The sequence below is a fragment of the Hippoglossus stenolepis genome, chromosome 5, assembly GCF_022539355.2.
Source record: "Hippoglossus stenolepis isolate QCI-W04-F060 chromosome 5, HSTE1.2, whole genome shotgun sequence".
NCBI lineage: Eukaryota > Metazoa > Chordata > Actinopteri > Pleuronectiformes > Pleuronectidae > Hippoglossus > Hippoglossus stenolepis.
The window spans coordinates 22,404,812-22,424,445 of NC_061487.1; the positions used below are offsets into that span (position 1 = coordinate 22,404,812).

At 43.2% G+C, this 19,634-nt stretch overlaps 1 protein-coding gene across 5 annotated transcripts in view; it reads left to right on the plus strand.

Annotated features, from left to right (window-relative positions):
* Positions 1-19,634, plus strand: part of srgap1a (SLIT-ROBO Rho GTPase activating protein 1a) — a 78,914-nt gene that overhangs the window by 27,388 nt on the left and 31,892 nt on the right. For all 5 annotated transcript variants that reach the window (XM_047340040.1, XM_047340042.1, XM_047340043.1 and 2 more), the window contains 5 exons: positions 1,286-1,481; positions 7,962-8,124; positions 15,073-15,135; positions 18,455-18,634; positions 19,442-19,570. In XM_047340040.1, coding sequence (XP_047195996.1) covers positions 1,286-1,481; positions 7,962-8,124; positions 15,073-15,135; positions 18,455-18,634; positions 19,442-19,570 — 731 coding nt within the window. The remainder of the gene's footprint in view (positions 1-1,285; positions 1,482-7,961; positions 8,125-15,072; positions 15,136-18,454; positions 18,635-19,441; positions 19,571-19,634) is intronic.

Sequence of the window (19,634 nt, forward strand, 5' to 3'; positions counted from 1 at the left end):
CACAAAAAAGTGTTTCCTTGAGCTAAAAATCTTGCCTTAAAACAATCATCCATGTTCTTTGCAGCCGCCCTTTCTTGCTGTTGTGCTGTGAAATACGATGTTACCTTTTATAATGACACCTGGCCCAGTGAGTTGTGGGATTAAAACCTGAAGGCGTGTGGTAGCTTTAGTTTTTTATACCTTTTTAATATGAGGAATCGGTCTGTGCCCTTCTCTGGTGTCCGTGTGACTCCAAATCACATCATTAATCAGTTTCCTCTGCTGAAGACGTCTGGCCCAGGCCGCACTTCCATTAGTTGAAATCCACTTCACGTGGTCCGAACCAGACCGGACACACACATGACACAATTTGTGCGCTCTGGTATACATGCACGTGTTCACGAGTGCGTGAGATCCCCGTTGCCCTGTTGAGGATGTAAGTGTAAATGAGGGGCTCTCTGGCAGGCGTGATTCCTCAGAGAAGACCTCAGAGGGTAATTTACCTGCACATGCAACTTGTTTGAGTGAGACCCGCTGTCGCTCCTCTGCTTTCTCAAGTGGCTTGTGTTTTCAGGCACACACACTGATGAGGCTGTGTGTGTGCGTGTGCATGTGTGTGTGTGCTTTGCTCTGAGCTGTAACCCTGGGTGAGATGGGAATCAGGTTCCATTCATCTTGGAGTTATTTTCAGCTTTAATGAAACACCTGAGACCTGCGTTGCCAACCTCCCATCTCCACAGAGGAGCCATAACTAAGGGATAATAAGCTGCATTTGACTGTTGTGCTGCACTGATGTGAACACGTGCTGCAACAGCTCATCTCTCTGGTTCTTAATCCCATTTATACCAATCGATAGATTTTGAGCGATGGATCATAGATGGTGGAGATTGTCAAACTTAATCATTTGTAATTAGATCATGTCTGTGACTTGGCTAAACTGAAACACTTGAAAGCTCTTGACTGTGTTTGTGCCTTTGCTATCTACAGTATACCAGTAAAAGATGTAATTCCCTAAAGATGGGAAATCTCCTGTGTATCTGCAAAGATGGAGCTCTTATTTTCAACCTTGAAGCCCATCGGCGATCGTTTTACACTAATTTGGCCTCTAGAGGCTATGGACAATATTTAGGGGCCTTTGTAGATGGGGGATATCCAGACTCAAGACTCGCTTTTCACCGTTCACAGTCCGACTAGTTCCTTTTATCACATGAGTCGAACGTATGTCAATATGTCACCCCTCTTTCACTCTCCACTCTCTTCATTCTGGCTCCATCCTGACCTGAGTTTGTGTTTCTTCCCCTTTCAGAGATCCGGGCCCAGTTGGTGGAGCAGCAGAAATGTCTGGACCAGCAGACGGAGATGAGGGTCCAGCTGCTGCAGGACCTGCAGGACTTCTTCAGGAAAAAGGCAGAGATCGAGATGGAGTACTCAAGGAACCTGGAGAAACTGGCCGAGCGCTTCATGGCAAAGACTCGCAGCACCAAGGACCACCAGCAGTACAAGTATGGAAACATTATTGTGTATGTGCGTGGTTTGTTCATGATCTTATGTGGACTCTTTGAGATCCAGAGTGAGAACAGTCAGTCTTTGCCTGATGGTTAAATGTTATTAGATCGTGGCAACCAGATGGAAATTCAATATCAATGTGTTCTAGTGGGATTATTCTGCTGATGAGCTGCATCAATCTTAGTTTCATGTTCAACATCAGTCAGCAAAGACAGAGAAGAAGCTCAGTGTTGATGTTCTACTCTCATTTCTCTAATTATTCCATATGCCTGCTGATATTCTAGTCCCTGACGGCTCTCTGCTTCTAAGTCCTAAAGCTACGATTTTACAAAAAACTCACTTTACATTGAACTTTTTCTCATGTACGACTAATTAAGAATGATAGTACTACTTATTAATAACTCTGCACTGTATAAATTATCTTTGTTTCATATTTATGCAATGTATGTATTAATTCCTGTGGGTTTTAGTCCATTACATCACCCTGGTGTAGCTTTATGATTAATTCATCGTGACTTTTCATTTAGTATTTTGTGCCACAGTGGAGCGCTGCATTGTAAAGTGCAGTGGAGTTCTCTCTTCCTCGAACTCAATGCAATCCAATGAACCAAAACTGCAAACAAACAAATCCAAGCTACCATTTAGATTAGCAGTGTTATGATGTAGGAGAAATATCTGATAGGAAAAGAAGTAAACAAGACTCAGAGTTTGACGCCAACTTTTGACATTTGATGGTTTGTGAATTTTCTATATACATTTTGCTCAGTATTTAGAGTATTTGGTTGGATGTCCACCCTGGAAACGTCACACGTCAGATACTTCATAGCAGTTATCAGATGTGAATTCTGAGTTTGCCTTCCACATATGAAGAACGCAGCAGGAGAGGAAGATGTCGTATTCAGACGAGGGGTGGTGATGGGGTAGATCATGCGGGGACACAGGACATGACGTCTAAATTCTGCTGCAGAAATCCCGTCTTTGCTGACAGCAGATCAACGCTGGTGTCAGCTCCTGTTGTCAGATCTCTTGTTACTCTTCTTGTCTTTCCAAGTTGACATCTTCGTTGCCGTCCTCTGCGTGTATGGCTCCTCTTTTTCATCCTGGGATATTTGTATATGTATAGTTTTTTATAATATATGCGTTGGTCACATCTTAGAAACGTCATCCGCACAACCGCTCATTCATAATTCAAAATATCTGGAGCTATTGACTCAAACGTTCTTGAAGAAAGCTCCTCTGGATAATTTCTGAAAAAACGTCTGGACTTCATTACACTTCTTTCTTTCTCCCACCTTTATCTATCTTGACTATGCACCTCAGTTGGACTTGGAGCATGTTTGGGGACCTTTTTTGCCCTTTTTCCAGAGCAGGAGGTAAAAGCAGACATTTGCATATTGTTTGAACGTGCGGTGGGAACAAAAATAAAACGTATGTGTGTCCTCGCCGTCTGCAAATAGCTCCTGCGCTCTGTCTGAAGCTCTGATGGCTCTAGCAGCTGTGTGCCCATGTGTCTGACTGGTGAGAGGACTCCGGTATGGCGCTCTGTGGTTTTCATCGTGTGATGTACAGTCTGGTCACTTCATTCACAGGGCAAACATTTGGCAAGTGCGTCGGAGCATTTTTTCTTTTTGTTGAGTAAATACTAGACGTCTGAATAACATTAAAGACCCTCCTGTGGGTTTTAAATCGTGTGGCCTGTATTTTTGTATTCACATAAATAACAGGCACACAGTACGGCTTCTGTGTTCTCCATATTCTCTGGTTTGTTTTCATTGGACACACTCGTCTGTGGTATGAAAGAGTGAGTTTTCCTTCTGTTCGCCAGTTTTCACGTGACAGGGCGGCACGGTGGAGCAGCGGTATCCTCAAGTCGCATTAAAATGAGCAGCAGCGGTTTGGGGTAATTAGTCAAGACAAGTTGCAGTGGTTGTCAATGGAGCTGCAGTTTTAAATCTAATTTACTTGGTACATGTGTCACCTCACAGCAAGATGGTTCCTGGTTTGAATCCCGGTTTGGCCAGTCTGCATGTTTTCCCCTTGTCTTACCGGCTTCGTCCCACAGTGCAAAGACGTGCAGATTGGTGTCAGGTAAATTGGAGACTTTAAATGGTCAATTGGTGTGAATGGTTGTTTGTCTGTGTATTGAGGTCCTGCGATACACTGGCGTCCTGTCCAGGGTCGGCTGGTATTGGCTCCAGCTCCGCCACGACCCTTAGACAAGCTAGAATATTATTCTTTCAGTTAAAAAAAATTATATTCTTTAAATTGGGTGATTACAATTTTTCCCCCTAATTTGGAAAAATATCCATTTCCCCTGTAGACAGCCACATGCCACCCCTCAGCAGACATGACGTATTTGACTCAGCGGCCATTATGCATCTTTTGCAATTGAGCGAAACACAGCTGGAGGTTGATTCTCTTTTCAGATTCATGTTGCCAATAAAGCCACAAACGCATGATCCCTCGCTGGGTTCCCACCAAACTACCGGAGGATTTCACAGCCAGGCACGATTTATTATTACTGGTGAATGAACTCGCTGCTAGTGATTGGCAAGTTTTTTTGCCTTTGCAATACCAATATACTGTTACATAATTTATAGCTTCAGTCGGCCTTTCTCACTCTGTAGGAGCTGTGACACAGTCGGAGTTCTGCCTCTTAACCCTCTCCAATAGTGAAATAAAGTCTGTGGTTGTCAGAAAGCTCAGGCTCGATTCCACCTGTGGGAGTATTGCAGCAGCTCACTGCTGGAGACTGTCCCTGTCCACCTGCTGTTCCTCTCTGTCTCAATGTGACATAATTGGTGCAGACAGCAGTGGACGATGGATGACATTAACGATGGATATTTTTAAACACAAAACGGGAATGGTCACAGGGAAGGGAACTACAACACTTGAGATACTGCTGCCTTTCAACTGAGATATATATGTTATGTAACTCAAAACACAACAGTGTCTTTGCCACACTGAGAATCCACTGCTTTCTTTTCTGTGCAGGTTCGCTTTACCTGCTCAGGATCATAATCCATATGATTTAAACAGCTGCAGACACATTCTGATATTCCTCATCCCGGCTCTTCTGTCCTTTTTACTGTGAGAAAACAAAACAGCACGACACCCAACAGTGTCCGGGGCCTCAGCGACAGTCTGCGGGAGAGGAGAGCCGTTCAGCTCTGTCAGTGGCTGTTTGCAGAACACATGCACACGGCCATATACTGTATTATGCAAAGTTTGTTCAAGGAGGGACCTGGAGAGACGCTGAGCAGAGGAGTCATTGCATTATTTATGTTTCCAAAGTCACAGCTGGGAGCATCTCAAACAGCTGCTTTTATCCAGAATTAGGTTTCTGGTGAAAGGACTTCCTCTCTTTGTCTGTGAGGATAAACGTGCTGTGGCTGCACACTTCATATTGTCAGACGTTAAGAAAGCCACTGCATTGAATAAAGTTTAACCGCATTTGTGTTTAAACTTATTCAGGGTGAAACTAGAATTATGAATAAGCTTCAGTAAACCTGTTGCATACTTTTAAATCTCAAAGTCGGAACGTTCCTTGACATCACAGGATTGTTCCAATTGGGGTTTGTAGTGATCTCTTTGCTTTGCCAGCGTTTCCCATTGCATGTGCACTTCAGTCATTACCTCGGCTATAAAAGCTGCCACTGTGCTTCATTAATGAAAGATGTTATCAGTAAGCTACTAGAGGACTTTGTCATTTTCCTCTGCTGCTGATAACGGCTCCTGTTTCAATACCTCCTGTGACTGAAGTGGTAATTTTCGTCTATCGTCAGCATCCTGCGACTGTATGAGAATGTTGACACACATATGCACATTTATAAGAAGCAGTAAGACGCTGATGAGTTCTCTGTTTTCACTCATTAGTTAGCCCTCTCCTACCTGGGTTTTTAGCCCTCGGGGGCCCGTCTGTCTGTCTGTGAGTCCGTCTGACCCAGTTCCTGCCCTGGCTTAGGGGGGAAATGATGACATCGAGAGATTTTCCTGTCATTATGTGGGGTAAGCAACTCCCAGAGGTCAGTTAGTCGTCACGGCCTGTGTCGGGCCCTGTTTTCCCGTTCCGTCCCCTTTTCGCTGCAGACTTCCAGTCTGATTTAGTAGGTCGGCCCCACTGTGGTGCTTAAGGAACTGTTAATGTGTTCACGGAAACACAAGTTCCTCTAAACCTATGGTCTATAATTTTGCCAACTCAGCAAGTTCCGCTTATATTTTTTTAGTCTCTAAAATGGATACTGGGTCGACTTGACTGTCTTATAAGACAATGCCCATTCTGAACCTGCCTGTTTGGAACGGGCTGTTTGTTTGGCCTGTGGTGATCCTGGTTGCAGCTTTTCTTTCTGAAACTGTAAAAGTGACCTGCAGTAAATGAGCCACTTAAAGACTGGTGGAGGGACTGAGTCCACAGAACCCTGAAGCTGCACCACCGCTGCTGCACAAAGAGCTGTTCACCTGCTTATTCAAAGTTCAGTGAAGCTCGACTCAGTACGCACAACCCAGAATTGGCGCTGTCGTCGGAATTTACATAATTTCTTGGTTTGCTTAGACCCAGCCGCAGCTACTAAAGAGCACTGGTGTCCAAATCACACTGCTCTTCCTTGGGCCTTTAACGATACACATGCACAAGTGTGAAACCGACAACATGAACGGTTGTCGAGATACGCGATCCACATACCTGCAGACAGTTCTCTGGATTTATTAGAGACAGATGTGTGCATGTACTGTTTCATTTAAGTTCTGGTGTTGAATTAGCTCCAAGTTTTCATGGTGAGGAGCTCTGCTTTGTAGATATGGTGATTTAAAGCAAAGAGGACGGGTCAGGAAATTGAAGCTCTGACTAAATATCCCCAGACTGATCGTTTTACACCCCAAATAATATAAAATTTCTTTGATACCTTCGAGAAAATGGTATTTCTTGAAATCAGGGTTATTTTCCGAACAGTCACAGAGACTCATCACGAGATCTGTTCCAGCTTCATGTCAGTGGCCACCTGGACTTTATGCATCCGTACATGCAAAAGTGAGCATGAATTAATAAACATACACACACATGGACACACGCGCTTTCTTTACATATCTAGATTCAGCACTCTGCTGATACATAATGCAAAGAGGATTTATGGTGATTGCTCTTTGACGGAGTGCGCGTGTGATGCTGTCCAGGAGTCCCTCCGCTGTAGCTCGGGGACTCGCTTCACTTATTCTCCTCTTTTTTTCCTCCCTTTCTCTTCCTCCGCACGTGTCCTGCAGCCCGGGCATGTGGCACCAGTACATCACTCAGCTTTTAGCCAAATCAGTTTTTTTTCCCCCCCAGTGCCTTTGAAAAACGACTCTCGGATGTTTTTCATGTCGGCCCGCTTGGCTCTTTGCCTTTATCAAATGTAGCTTCCTGTTTTTGCAGTAGTGTCCGGGAACATTTCAGCTGGTTTTTAAATGTTTTGCGTCAGTCATTCATTCGAAGGAGCGCTTGGGTTTTTTTGGCCCTCGCAGCAGATGTGGTGCCAGTGCTGAAGGCCAGTTCAGGGCTGGGTCACTGCGAGTTTCACCTGTTGTGTTGACAAGTGCTGCCTGTCTGGGCAAACTAACTGTGTGAGTGGAGAGCAGAGGAGAGTCTCCATATGGTTCCTGCAAGACTTGACCCGAGACCCAACCTTAAACCTCTCCCAAACACACACACACAGGCAGCAGGAATGTTATAGATTAACCCAGAGGAAGTCAGCATGCAGGCCAGTGTTAATATGGGGCCTCAGCCTGCTCGGTCCTGGACAATGTCCTACAGTTAGCTTGGAAGCAGCCAGCACAGGAAACAGGCCTCTCTCTCTTTTTTTTTTACGCTTTAGCTCTTTTGCACTCAGATTTCTATCATTCCCCCTTTACTACAACTTCTCTCCCCGTCCTTGTTTGTCTTCTGCTGTCACAGTTCCTACGTGCGTCTACTTTTCGGCTTAGAGCCACAGCTCTTCCAGCTTCGTTCCACGACGTGTATTTAAAGCCTGTGGCACACAGTTCCTTGTTTGTAGGAAGTCAGCTTGGCTCAGAGCTTTGCAAGAGCTCTGCCCCAGAAATGTCAGCGATACAAAGTATTTCCAACCCCTTTTTACGGACTAGAACCAGCGGTATGTGGGACATTTAACACCAAGGGAGGCCTATGAGGCATCTGTCTTCCACCTGCAAGTAACAGGCCTTGGTGCACTGGAGATGCTCATAGACATCCTGCCTGTCGAGGAAGTGTCACAAGCTCCTTATGAAAATGACAAACATTGCCTGAATAAATTAGGGCTGAGACATTGACGTAGATACAGACACGCAGGAACATGTATGTTAACAATAAACACATGCAGGTATTTGTTCATGCCCACTATCACTTCTCCGGAGCACTGTTGAATTGGGTTTGATGCTTTCTTTGTCTAATTCTTATACGTTATTAATTTCTCACATGGATCTGTGACTGTTTTCTCTGGTCATTGTAGGAAAGACCAGAACCTGCTGTCCCCTGTCAACTGCTGGTATCTGCTGCTGAACCAGGTGAGGCGGGAGAGTAAGGACCACGCCACCCTGAGCGACATCTACCTCAACAACGTCATCATGAGGTTCATGCAGATCAGCGAGGACTCCACACGGCTACTCAAGAAGGTGAGGGGGGGAAAAACACACGGGTCATGATCAAACTAAATTTAAAATATGGTCGTGAGGCCACCATTACATGCAGTGTTAGCACATGATACATCTACACCACTGCTTTTTAGTTTGAAAAGCGTCACTGTTGCTTTGTTTACACCAATCCACACTTCTCCAGAGTTTTTGAGCGCCTACATTAGAGAGCGTTGGAAATCCCGCTGGCCCCGTCCTAGTTTGAAAAGTCTGGGGTTGTGTTGTTTCTGCTGACTAATATTAGGGGGCCAGGCGGAGAAAATCCACAGATAATCCGTAGATTCTCACTCGGACATTTGCTTTCACACAAAGCATCTATACGGACCTAAATTGCTTCGGTTTTAGTTTTAAAATATTTTTTGGAAAACGAAAAAGGCATTTGTACAGATGTAGCCACGCACTTACCCCCATTTGAGTCATAGGAGTGACAATTACTTTTTTGTAGGTGACGTGACTTTACGTCTTTTGATTTCTGCTGTGACCTCAACAACAACAGAGCATTTGTGATGTCACACTATGTGTAATGTGGAGCTCTGTCATTCGCTGGAGTCATTCTCCGAGAGTGGAGCTGCTTTGTGGTTGCAGAGGGAAAAAATGGGTTGAATTGGGTGTTTGGGTGGAGAAGGGAATTCAAAGAGAACTGAACTTAATAGAAAGTAATCTGTCGTAATATCTTTTAATGGAATTGCTGGCAACATATTTGCACAAGTCATGAGAAATGTTGGATATCAACATAAAAGTACTGGACGGTAAATGCGTTATTGCTTTATCAAGCTCTCTACACACCCACTTTCATTTTACTCTGCTCTGATTTCACTTTGATTTCAGAATAAAATTCCCAAACAGACACTACTGTTCTGTATCTCCCAGTCCCTCAAGTCCAGTTTTCACCGCTCCATCCTCCCACTCTCTTGTTTTAGTCGCTTTCTACTGTGCTGATGTTTGACCTCCACCAGAAAAGGTCAGATGTGTCCTTTCTTTGATCATGAGAACGGTTCAAGTTAAAACTCCCCACTAACACAATCCAGATTTCTCATAGCGGTCAGTTCAGGCTGCAGTGTCTCCAGTCACTCACATTATATAAACGGCCCTTTCACTTTCAATTAACCCATGGATTTGACAAAGTATATTTAGCCGCATGATGTGCAGGATGCAGGAGACGTATCGAGCGTCGTGTTTGATGGTAGGAGTCTCTGTCGGACTCCTTGTGGTAACCTTCGTCGCCACAGTTTCAGATCCGTGGGCCTTCGCTCTCCCATCTGAACTGTGGCTTCACGACCAAAACCGGGCCTCTGCTTGCCTTCTCCACCACAAAGACGACTACTCCCTCGCAGATTATGAGCTCCTATGCTGCAGGAGTCACATGAACTCACCACAGGCCTAAATTACAAAGTGGCTTTTCTTCAGAGGGGAGTGCCTTTGGGACTATTTATATCTCTGTTGTTGCTTTCTTTCCCTGAACGTTGACGTTTCAGATTCAAAAAGTAAAAGCGATGATAACCTTTGGATTTTTAATGTAACATCTCAGGATGGTCGTCATTTTGTGTGATTATGTGGGGGGGGGGGTCATTGCGTTTAATTACTCTTAAAAAACCCTTAATACAAACAGAAAGCTGCAGCAGTCATTTCCTTTTGATAGTGCTTACAGGCTTATGGTTCTACAAATGAGAGCAGATGTGAAACAGTCATTTTTCAAATGTTAACCCTTCTCAGACCCAACACTCTGCGATTATCGTAATGATAGACTGGAAACTTTCTTTTTATTTGTCTTTTTTGGAGGAAAAAAGAAAGTAAAAACACAAAATGAGTTTTACAGTTACACAGGGAGAGTAGATGCAGTCCATTTTTCCAGTATTTTTTGTTTGGTCCAGATTTTAGTTGTCAGGAAAAGGTCTATTTGTCTATACAGTGTAGTTTATTGACAATTCCAATCCAAATCATCTGTATTGGTCATGCGTCATATATCACAATTATTCATTGCTGTTTGCTGCGTAACGTGAATAAAACTTTATGATTTGCGCCTGAGTTGTGTCAGGGAGATTTTCATTGGCAATGGGGTTGAAGACAACAACTCCCACAATCCCACGCTACTTCACAACGTCCTCAAACTACATCCTTTGCTATTGTTTTGATTGAGAGACCCCTTGTGGCCGATGTTACATATAATACGTTGTATTCATATCCAGAGAATGAACCAAACGCTGTGTAAAAGTTGTCACATTTTTATAAAGCAGTTTAGGATCCAGGTGACATAGTGCAGACGATCTGCAGTCTGGTGGGAGGTCCTGCTTCGTAGACCTGAGACACAACTCGGCCTTTAATTAAAGCCTGTGAGCCTTTTGATCTCTGCAGAGTTTCAGTAACGAGGCACAGTGAAGTCCTGCATGTACCACGGGCCCCCTCACAGCTCCGAGGAGACAGCTGTACTGTTGTCATCCTTCCGGCACATCAAAGACCCCTGTTTTTATTTCCTTGTATGTTCTGGTCTCACGCTGGGAGATGGAACAGCAGAGGACGACCCCCAGACTAGCCCCAGTGTCTTCGTCAACATCCTCCGGTTGACCTATTTGTCGCTCTGCATGTGTGTTTAATTCTCCAGCGCTGCATTGCGGTCACTTTTTAAAGCAACAACAGCCACAGATTCCTTTGAAAGCACCATTTAGGCTTCTTTGTTTTTTCCTGGTTTGTTTGAAATCAAGAGCCAAGCTTTCTTTCACTATGCTCGGACAGATCTTATCACATTTTTCATTATTCATACAACCAGGTCTTTGTTTTACTCGGCTGTGTTTTATTTATGGAAGTCACGTTCTGTGGCTGCAGCTACAAGGTGGAGTTCGCAAAGCTGGAGGCAGTGGTGAACTTTTCCAGAGGCAAAGCGTGTGCAGGATAGACTTTATTTATTCTTTTACCTTTTCACATTTAGACATTTTGACGTGTCATGGTCGGGGAAAAAAACACTGTGGTAAATAATAAATGAACAATGGGCGAACTTCATTTCACTGCTTTAGGTTTAGAGTCTACCGTGCACGCTGGTTCACTGCCACACTGTTATCGTACTTGAATAAAACAGTCACTATTGATGTCAGTAGTGACACATGTGCTTCTACTACTATGCTGTGAACAAGGCTTCTTATGCATTCATACTGTATACTGACTGTATGTAAAGATAGAGGACGTGACAGCTTCCCAAAAGTGAAGCCAAGAAATTGTGATTGCCCCCTGCTGGCTGGTTGCAGTATAATTCATAAACCCTGCCTCCTCCATTTTAGCAGATAGGCTAAACTAAAAAGTCAAAGTTCTTATCATAGAACTAGTAAGTATGATAAGTAGTTCCTATCGCACTGATGTATTTTCAGTTTATATACACATATATATATATACAAGGTGTAAGGCACTTACAGCTGAAGGGATGTTACTGTGTATCTTAAAGGATTAGTTTAGATTATCAATATCAATCTTTTGTCTGTGCTTTAAGTACGGGCTATTTTTAGCCTAGCTTAGCATAACGACTGGAAGAAAAGGGGAACAGCTAGCCTAGACCTGTAAAAAGTGAAAAAATATGCCTAACGACACATCTAACGTGGCTGGTTTGCCCACCCAGATCTACACTAAGTACCACACACACACACACACACACACACACACACACACACACACACACACACACACACACACACACACACACACACACACACACACACAGCCCAGCAGGGTGTACATCTGCCATTCCTATACAATGATTAATTTCAGTGGCAATATGAAACCCACCATTCCCCAGGGGCTGACTTGGTTTCCTCTCTGCACGGTTGTTTCATCTTTCTAATGTGGTTGGAATATAAATGGTTTGAGCTTAAAAGGGGGAAACTCATTTGTAGCATCCTTTTATGAATTAGACCAAATTGGAAACCCCCAACTTAAATTCCTTTAAAATTAAAAAGGGTACGTTGCACACATTGAATCAGTGACATCCACAACACAGCATATTAAATAACTTTGCATGACTAGTAATTTGAGGTATGTGTGACTTACATTCAGCGACAGTTTGAAAAGTGATTATTTAAGAGTTCCTTAAAGCCGTTATGTAAGCTGTAGCTTTTTTGGTGAAAGCACTTAAAACATGCCTTGAATGAAATGCCCATTTACTTTCATCTCTGTCTTTACTCCTCTCACACACACACACACACTCTCTCGCTGCTCATGTGATCCCTGAGAAGGCTTTTCATTGAGCTCTGGATCACTTCCCAGTCTTCTCAATGGGGAAGAGCTGACGAGTGTTAGATGTGACAGACAGTCAAAGGTTCTGTCCTCTGAACTGACAGTTGCTAATGGATTTTCCCACAGGAGAAGGCCTGTGTCGCCACGGGCTTTTTGATTTGCAAGAATGTTCAATTAATAGGCATTTTGCTTTTGATATGGTCCTGTCATATTTCACGAGATGTAATTAGAGGTCGACTATAAACCCATAGACTAGATCATCCTGTAATTTATCAAAAAAAAAACAAGACTTCTCTGTAGCTTCCTTATCTACTCTCCTTTCTCAAAGGAGGTTGCCGGTTGTCGATCTTGGTGCTTCTAAAGCTCTGGTTATCTGGGCTTACAGACGGGTTGCGTTCTGATTAGGTAAGCGCTACAAATTGGGGGAAGTGACGGAGCAGGTGGTGTTAGAAAGATGCTACTGATCGGCCAGGTCACTCAGCACAGTACTCTAATTTCAGACACAAGCCTGGCAGCTGGTAACTGAGGGTCTAATCCTCTTTACTGTTTATTCACATGCTCGGACATCGCTCATCTTTACCTGAGTGAAGAGCTGGAGTAATTTTCCCAGTGTTGATTCTGTCCCAGTCCTTTACATTTTTGTGGTTTTGTGTCAGGATGAACATGCTTATGAAGTCACCTGGATCTAAGATATGTGGGTGTCTGTGTGTGTGAGACCACAATAAAGCCTCTTACCTGTTGCCAACACCCACATGGGGCCTCAGGCGTGCAAGGCAACAGTGTATGAGTGACTCATCTATAATCTTAAGTCAGGAAACCCCATACACTGTTCAGGAGTGTGACGGAATGGAATTTTGTGGTAGCGTATTTTTTTGAAAACAGGTGAAAACAACAAATGTATTGAAATATCTGATATTATACACACATAATATTTCAGTTTTTTCTTAATCTGGGATTTTATGGAAACCATATACAGTAGTGACTTACCTAAATTTAGTAAAATGTTAAGATTAATCATGTTCTTCTTCTTGAATAGCTATGAAGTCTGACTTTATGTTTCAACAAAGCCTTGTGTAAGTAAAAGCTGAATAACAAATTCAGCTTTTACTTATTGATAAGTCCAGGTCATTTATGTACAGTGAATAAAATAGGACCTAGTATTGAACCTTGTGGCACCCCTGTTTTTGACTTCAAGGAGAGCTGATTGATGAGTGACCACAATCATTGCTTGAGGTCTCCCAGTGATTTTTGCATTTGTGGTGAAAATTATTGATCTGCATTTATCCAATAGAAAGAGAATGATCAACTATGTTAAATGCTTTAGATAAAATCAATGAAGAGGGCAATGCAACAGTCCTATCGAGTTGATTATATCAGTTTACTACCTCGCATGCGGCTGTTACAGGGTTATGTGAGACATTTTAAGTATTTATAAGCTTTTTAAAGATTTGAGCTAAGCATGACTATTTAGAGATTGAACGATAGTTATCGTGGCATCGGCATCACTGCTCTTATGTAGGTATATTCCTGGAGTAAGAGATGAATTAAAAGTGTCTGTTAAATCAAGAGTCTAGCTTTCAAAAGGTCTGACCCAATTCCTTTTCTCTGTCATGTAGGCCTAGTCCCGACAGAGAACTGTTTAAATCTTCCCTCAAAAGGACTTTAGCTACAACTGCCCACATCCACTATTGGAGGAATTGTAAATAGATTCTCGATCAGAAGTAAATCACTATTCTTTCCCACTGCACTACATAGTTCAATGCCCTCCCAGAAAGCTCTTACAGCCTTTCGCTGTGGGCAGCTCCCAGAATGAAATTTGTCTGGGGATAATTAGTTTAAAGAAAGACCTGGAGTAGCTAAGGGCCAACGTGGCAACATCTTCCAGCAGCCGGCGTTATCGACTGTAGTGGAGGGATCAGAAATTCACTCCCATGACTCATAATCTCATAAACATGTGATACAGTATATGAGTCAGTGTGGAGGAAATATGGGAGCTCCACAGTTAAATGAATAGTGAAAGCTCCACTATATCCATCAGTGCATCAGTGTTAAACTGTATCCCACAACCGTGAGATGCATTAATGTGGGCGTGTGTGTGATTGTATTACGGAGTCAGCCCTGTGGCACGGCTGATCGAGTTAACATATTTCGGCAAAATCTTTCACATTCAGCCATAAAAGCTGGATAATGTGTTAAGCATGTGGATGCTGAAACCCGAGCTGTGTACGGTGAATTCAGACGCTGACACCACTTTCACACACACTGTGTTTGACACAGGATGATGAATGCACTCTTCTGTTTTGTGTGTGCGTGGTCACAGGCCTGCGTCTGGTTACTGTGCACGTTCATATGAAACCTAATAAACACTAAACGCTGTATGAAATATTGCCAAATTGCTGAACTGTTAGCTAGCTACACTTCCAGGAATCACGTCTTCTTCTTCGCTGCTCTAAAAACAGTATTTGCCAGTTGAAGAACAGCACAACTGCTATTTTGGGGAAGGGAAGAAGAAGGGACGTTTGGGAAAAGAAAATTGCAGTTCTATTTATTTTATTGCATACATAAATTCACATGGGGATGTTGAGTAATTTTCTATGCTGGTGTCCACATCAAAACATCTCTCATAATTTTGTCTGGGAAAAATGTTGATGCATGTTTTTTGGGTCAAATTACTTTGTTGGTCTCATTGTTTTTCCTTCTTCATTTCTCTTTCAGAGCAAGGAAATAGCCTTTCAACTCCAGGAAGACTTAATGAAGGTCCTAAATGAGCTATACACAGTAAGTAGTAATGATTCCGGTGTGTTTTTACTGGTGCACTTAAGTACATTAGTGTTTGCTGTGATTTAGACTGGTCTTTGCAGGAGCTTGCATCTTTAACCCTGAGGCTCAGAGATGTCTGAGGGTTCCTATAGAACTAAACAGACCAATATGATTGCTCAAACTGTCGAGAAGGTCTGGTTTCTTTTACCGCACACAAAAAAAGCATGCAACACAATCCTCTTTACCCTCATGAACCGACTATTCAAGCTGTGAAGCATCAGCTTTATGTTTGTTTCTCATTAGAATTCATATCCTGTGTTTTAATGGCTCCTTATCAGCTGTGTTTTCTCGCTCTTCAAAGCAAATACATGCAAAGCCACACCAGGGTACTGGAGCCAAATATCAACAAGTTTGCTGTACATATTATTTTGGCATTTTCCTGATTTGAATCAGAATCAGAAATACTTCATCGATCCCAGGATAGTTGACATTAGACGCAGACAGAAAATGTGTGTGGGGGGGGGGGATATTAGATAGCTAGTTCACGGTGATGTCTGCTGTATATAGTTTGAGAAACATAGAACGTAGAGTTAGATGTGGCTGCAGATTTTTGACCCCAGAAGTTACATTTTCTCTCCGCCTGATCAACTTTTCTTCAGACAAGCTGCTCATCCTCAGTCTAGTTTCTATAAAGGCCATTTTGTGTTCCCTGGGAAATTGGTGAAAAATATACATTAAAACATTTGCGCTCACACGTGCACCTCTTCCGAAGAAACTAAGGAAGATCTCCGGAGTTCAGTGCATGTCTGAATGCCGCCATACTGTTGATTTGCATGCTTCTGTGCAGTCAGTCATCTAATTTCCTCCTTAACATTCAATAGGATTGTGTTAGCCTCCTCATTGATCGTCATGGTAACCTGGGATGCACACAGACGGTGACACAAGCTGAGGCAGTTGTTCTCCCTTCCCCAGAGATGAAGAGCTGTTCAGTCTGCTTATAGTCTCCAGTTACTCACTGTAGAGGACGACAGCGGTAACACTTCCAGTCGATGGATGGTGCTGCTCCAAACCGACAAAGTGTTACTCCTCAAACTCAACGTGTGTGTCATTCTCACCACAGTCCACACTCAGGATTCGACCTGGCGTAGCCCCTGTGGGAGGACACACACTCACACACACACACATATATATATATATATATACTGTATGTATTCACACACACAGTGTAGGTATTGCATCAGACAGCCCCAGCCCTGATGTCCATCTCTGCCAATGAAATAACAGGTCTGCTCCATCTCTAAATACGTCCCCTCTAAAAGAAGCGGCAAAGTAAACACAGCAGCGGCAGACTCCAGACCAGTAAGTGAGGAGTGCAGGGCCCAAGGTCAGTCACCCTTCTCTAAACTGGTTCCAGTTCAGCCAAACCCCAGCAGAGGGAAAAGGCTGCAGGCTGATCAGGCTTCCCCCTGTTGTTCCACTCGTACAGAAATAACTCGGTTTGGGTTGAAGCTGTTTAGATTTCGAGATGTTTGAGTTTCTATTTGAACAGAAGTTGAGGTTTTGTGTAGTCGAGTGTGTTGCATACACAGGTTGTGGAGCTGTAATTTACTGGAGTCGGTTCATTCCAGGTTAAACCACTGGTGCTCTGTCCGGCTGCCTTTTCCTGGGCGTTTGCCTTTATATTCTGCTCATATCCTCAGTACAGTACATTTAACACACACCCATTAAAAAAAACTCACTGATTAAATAATTGCGTTTAATTAACAATTAAATGCCCAAAGCAAAGATTCTTAAACAAACACATTTCTGTTTTTAACTCCACCAAAGAGATTATGTTTTTGTACGTTTATGCAAAAACTACTGGACGGATTAACATGAAACTTGGATGCGGGTTAGCTCAGGGAAGAACCCATTTACTTTTGTTGTGGATCAGTGATTGGACATTATGTAACATTTTCATTGATTTCCCAGACCATAGTGGATCTTAATGGAAAGAAATCAGCAGGTGTAGGCGGCTGGTGCTTAATAGTTTGTGCAATTTGGTGCAGATCCAAACATCCAAACTCCGGATCTAAGGAATTCAAATGTGGTTTCAAAAGAGGTTTGAACGCACCGAGACGTTCTCGTGTCATCTTGGGTCTATTGTGCAAATGTTGATTGCTATGGTCAGTGGCTTCTCTTACCTGTGTCTCCATGTTAGCGTCATGGATTCTCCTTATTATTTCCCACAGACAATATCTAATCAGCACTGTCCTCAGAGCTGTCACGTCTGTTTGTCCCTTTATTCCTTTGTCAGCCTACACTCTGAACCAGTGTTTATAGGAAGTTTATAATCTCCCAGCTCACTCTGTCCTTGAAGAAATCCTGTTTGTGTTTTGTGGTTTGTTCGCTACTTAACAATTGAGTCACTGCTTAATGGGCACTGAGAGCAAATATATGAGTAACGCTCACACTCAGCAACGTCCTCTGATGATGAAGACACAAGCCGGTGTTCTACCTGTACGCATTCAAATGTATCCACATGCAGTCGTAAAGGGTAAAAGTAAAGGAAGCTGAACTTATAAATCACATTAGGGTCGGGGGAAGATGTTGTTTGGACTCTCCTTCACTGATGGCAAGCAACTGCTGCAAATGATAATGAATGTTGTTTAAGGGGACATGGTTTCTGGGGTCTGCAAGGCTGAATTTGAAGAGAGGCTTTATAGTAAAATAAAATATTATAATTTAACTCTAGCATGTGCTATAACTTTGCTTCATGTTTAACTGACGTAAATATCAAATGTTGGCTCTCAGTTCCCAGAAGTCTCTCATGTAGCCTGATCCCATTATGACTGTTCCCTAAAAGAAGAAGCCAAACTTAAAAAACATCTAAAACAAATGTCTTTGTTTTGTTGAGGATTTACATGACTTCATGACTAGAGCTGAGTCGTCAATCAAGGCCCAAAAAGGGAGCAGACATAGAAAAACACGTCTACTTCCTGAGTCCGTCTTGTTTTCAGGCGTAGCCGTGAAGGCAGCATGTTAGATTTCGCTGCAGTGACATGTGGTTGTTGTGGTCGTATAAGTGCCTCATATAAAAGAGGCTGGAGAGAATGTGTCTTTGGTTTGTGGTTTGGGGAGAGACTCGCAGCCCGCTGTGAGATGAGTCCAATCGATCTGTGATGAATGAGCGGGTCGGGGATTGGTCACTTTCCATCATGAAGATTGATTACTGTGAACCTTTCACCTCACAGAAACTCAACTAAAACCCACCGTTTCTTAGCTAAGACAGAAATACAGACCGACAGGGCTGAAAGCGTCTTTTCTTTTCAACTTATCGTCCTCTGTGTCTCTGCAGGTGATGAAGACCTACCACATGTACCACACGGAGAGCATCAGCGCCGAGGGCAAGTTGAAGGAGGCCGAGAAGCAAGAGGAGAAGCAGATCGGCAGGGGCGACCCCGTCTTCAGCATCCGAATGGAGGACAGGAACCTGAGACGCAGCTCGGTGAAGAAGATCGAGAAGATGAAGGAAAAGGTATGTCAGGGGTTTACAGCTGCCAACCGTTTTAAACCAATCTGACAGTTGTATTCTTTCATAGCATGTATATTTCCATATAGAACAGGGAAGTGGTCACAGGAGACACATTTTAATGTCAGATGCGAATAGACAAACTTAACGCTGACCACTTATGATCGTTTCTCTCAGGATGGATGTTAATACCAGGTCAGGACGGAGCCCTAGATACAGTCAGAGAAAGTGTGAGTGGTTTGTGTCCCACTGAAAACGCACTGAAAGCATCGTCGTAGGCTTTGTATTCTTAGAACGGGCCTGTTTTCAGTTAAATCTCTCTGACAGATGAAGTCCAGACGAATGGGATTTCTTTTAACATGACTCTTCCTGAGATGCATTTAGGAAGTGTTAAATTATGGATGATTCTTATGTATGTGAGTCAGGGCTTGTCAGCCGGTGGATGGTGACTAACAGCCTTCTGTTTGTCTGAAGAGGAAGTGTAGGCTTAAGACCGATGGCCTAGGCTGAGGTATCCTAGTTGAAGTGGAGGACACAGGCCGTTTTTAGTGAAGGCTTTTCTTTTTCCATCCTTGTTCCCTTTTTTAAAATGTATATTTAACAGGATTTAAGTTACTTCTCCTCGAATGTGTGTTGAAGCTGTTGTTTTTGCCAACAATGCAGTCGCCCCTCTGTGGCGTGCCGTGCGTGCCGAGACGTAAAGAAAAGCACAATCCCTTTTTCAAAATGGCAATTTTCAACTCATTAAATTCATTCTTCTCCCTCACTCTGTGGTTACCTGCTTCTCATACTTTCCTCCAATTCTTCCATCAGCGCCAAGCCAAGTACTCGGAGAACAAGCTGAAGTCGATCAAAGCGCGGAACGAGTACCTACTGACGCTGGAAGCGTCAAACTCCTCCGTTTTCAAATACTACATCCACGACTTGTCGGACTTAATTGATGTAAGTATGAAACCACATTCTTCTGTCAGAGAACTTCATCTGTTTGTCCCCACTGAGAAAAAGT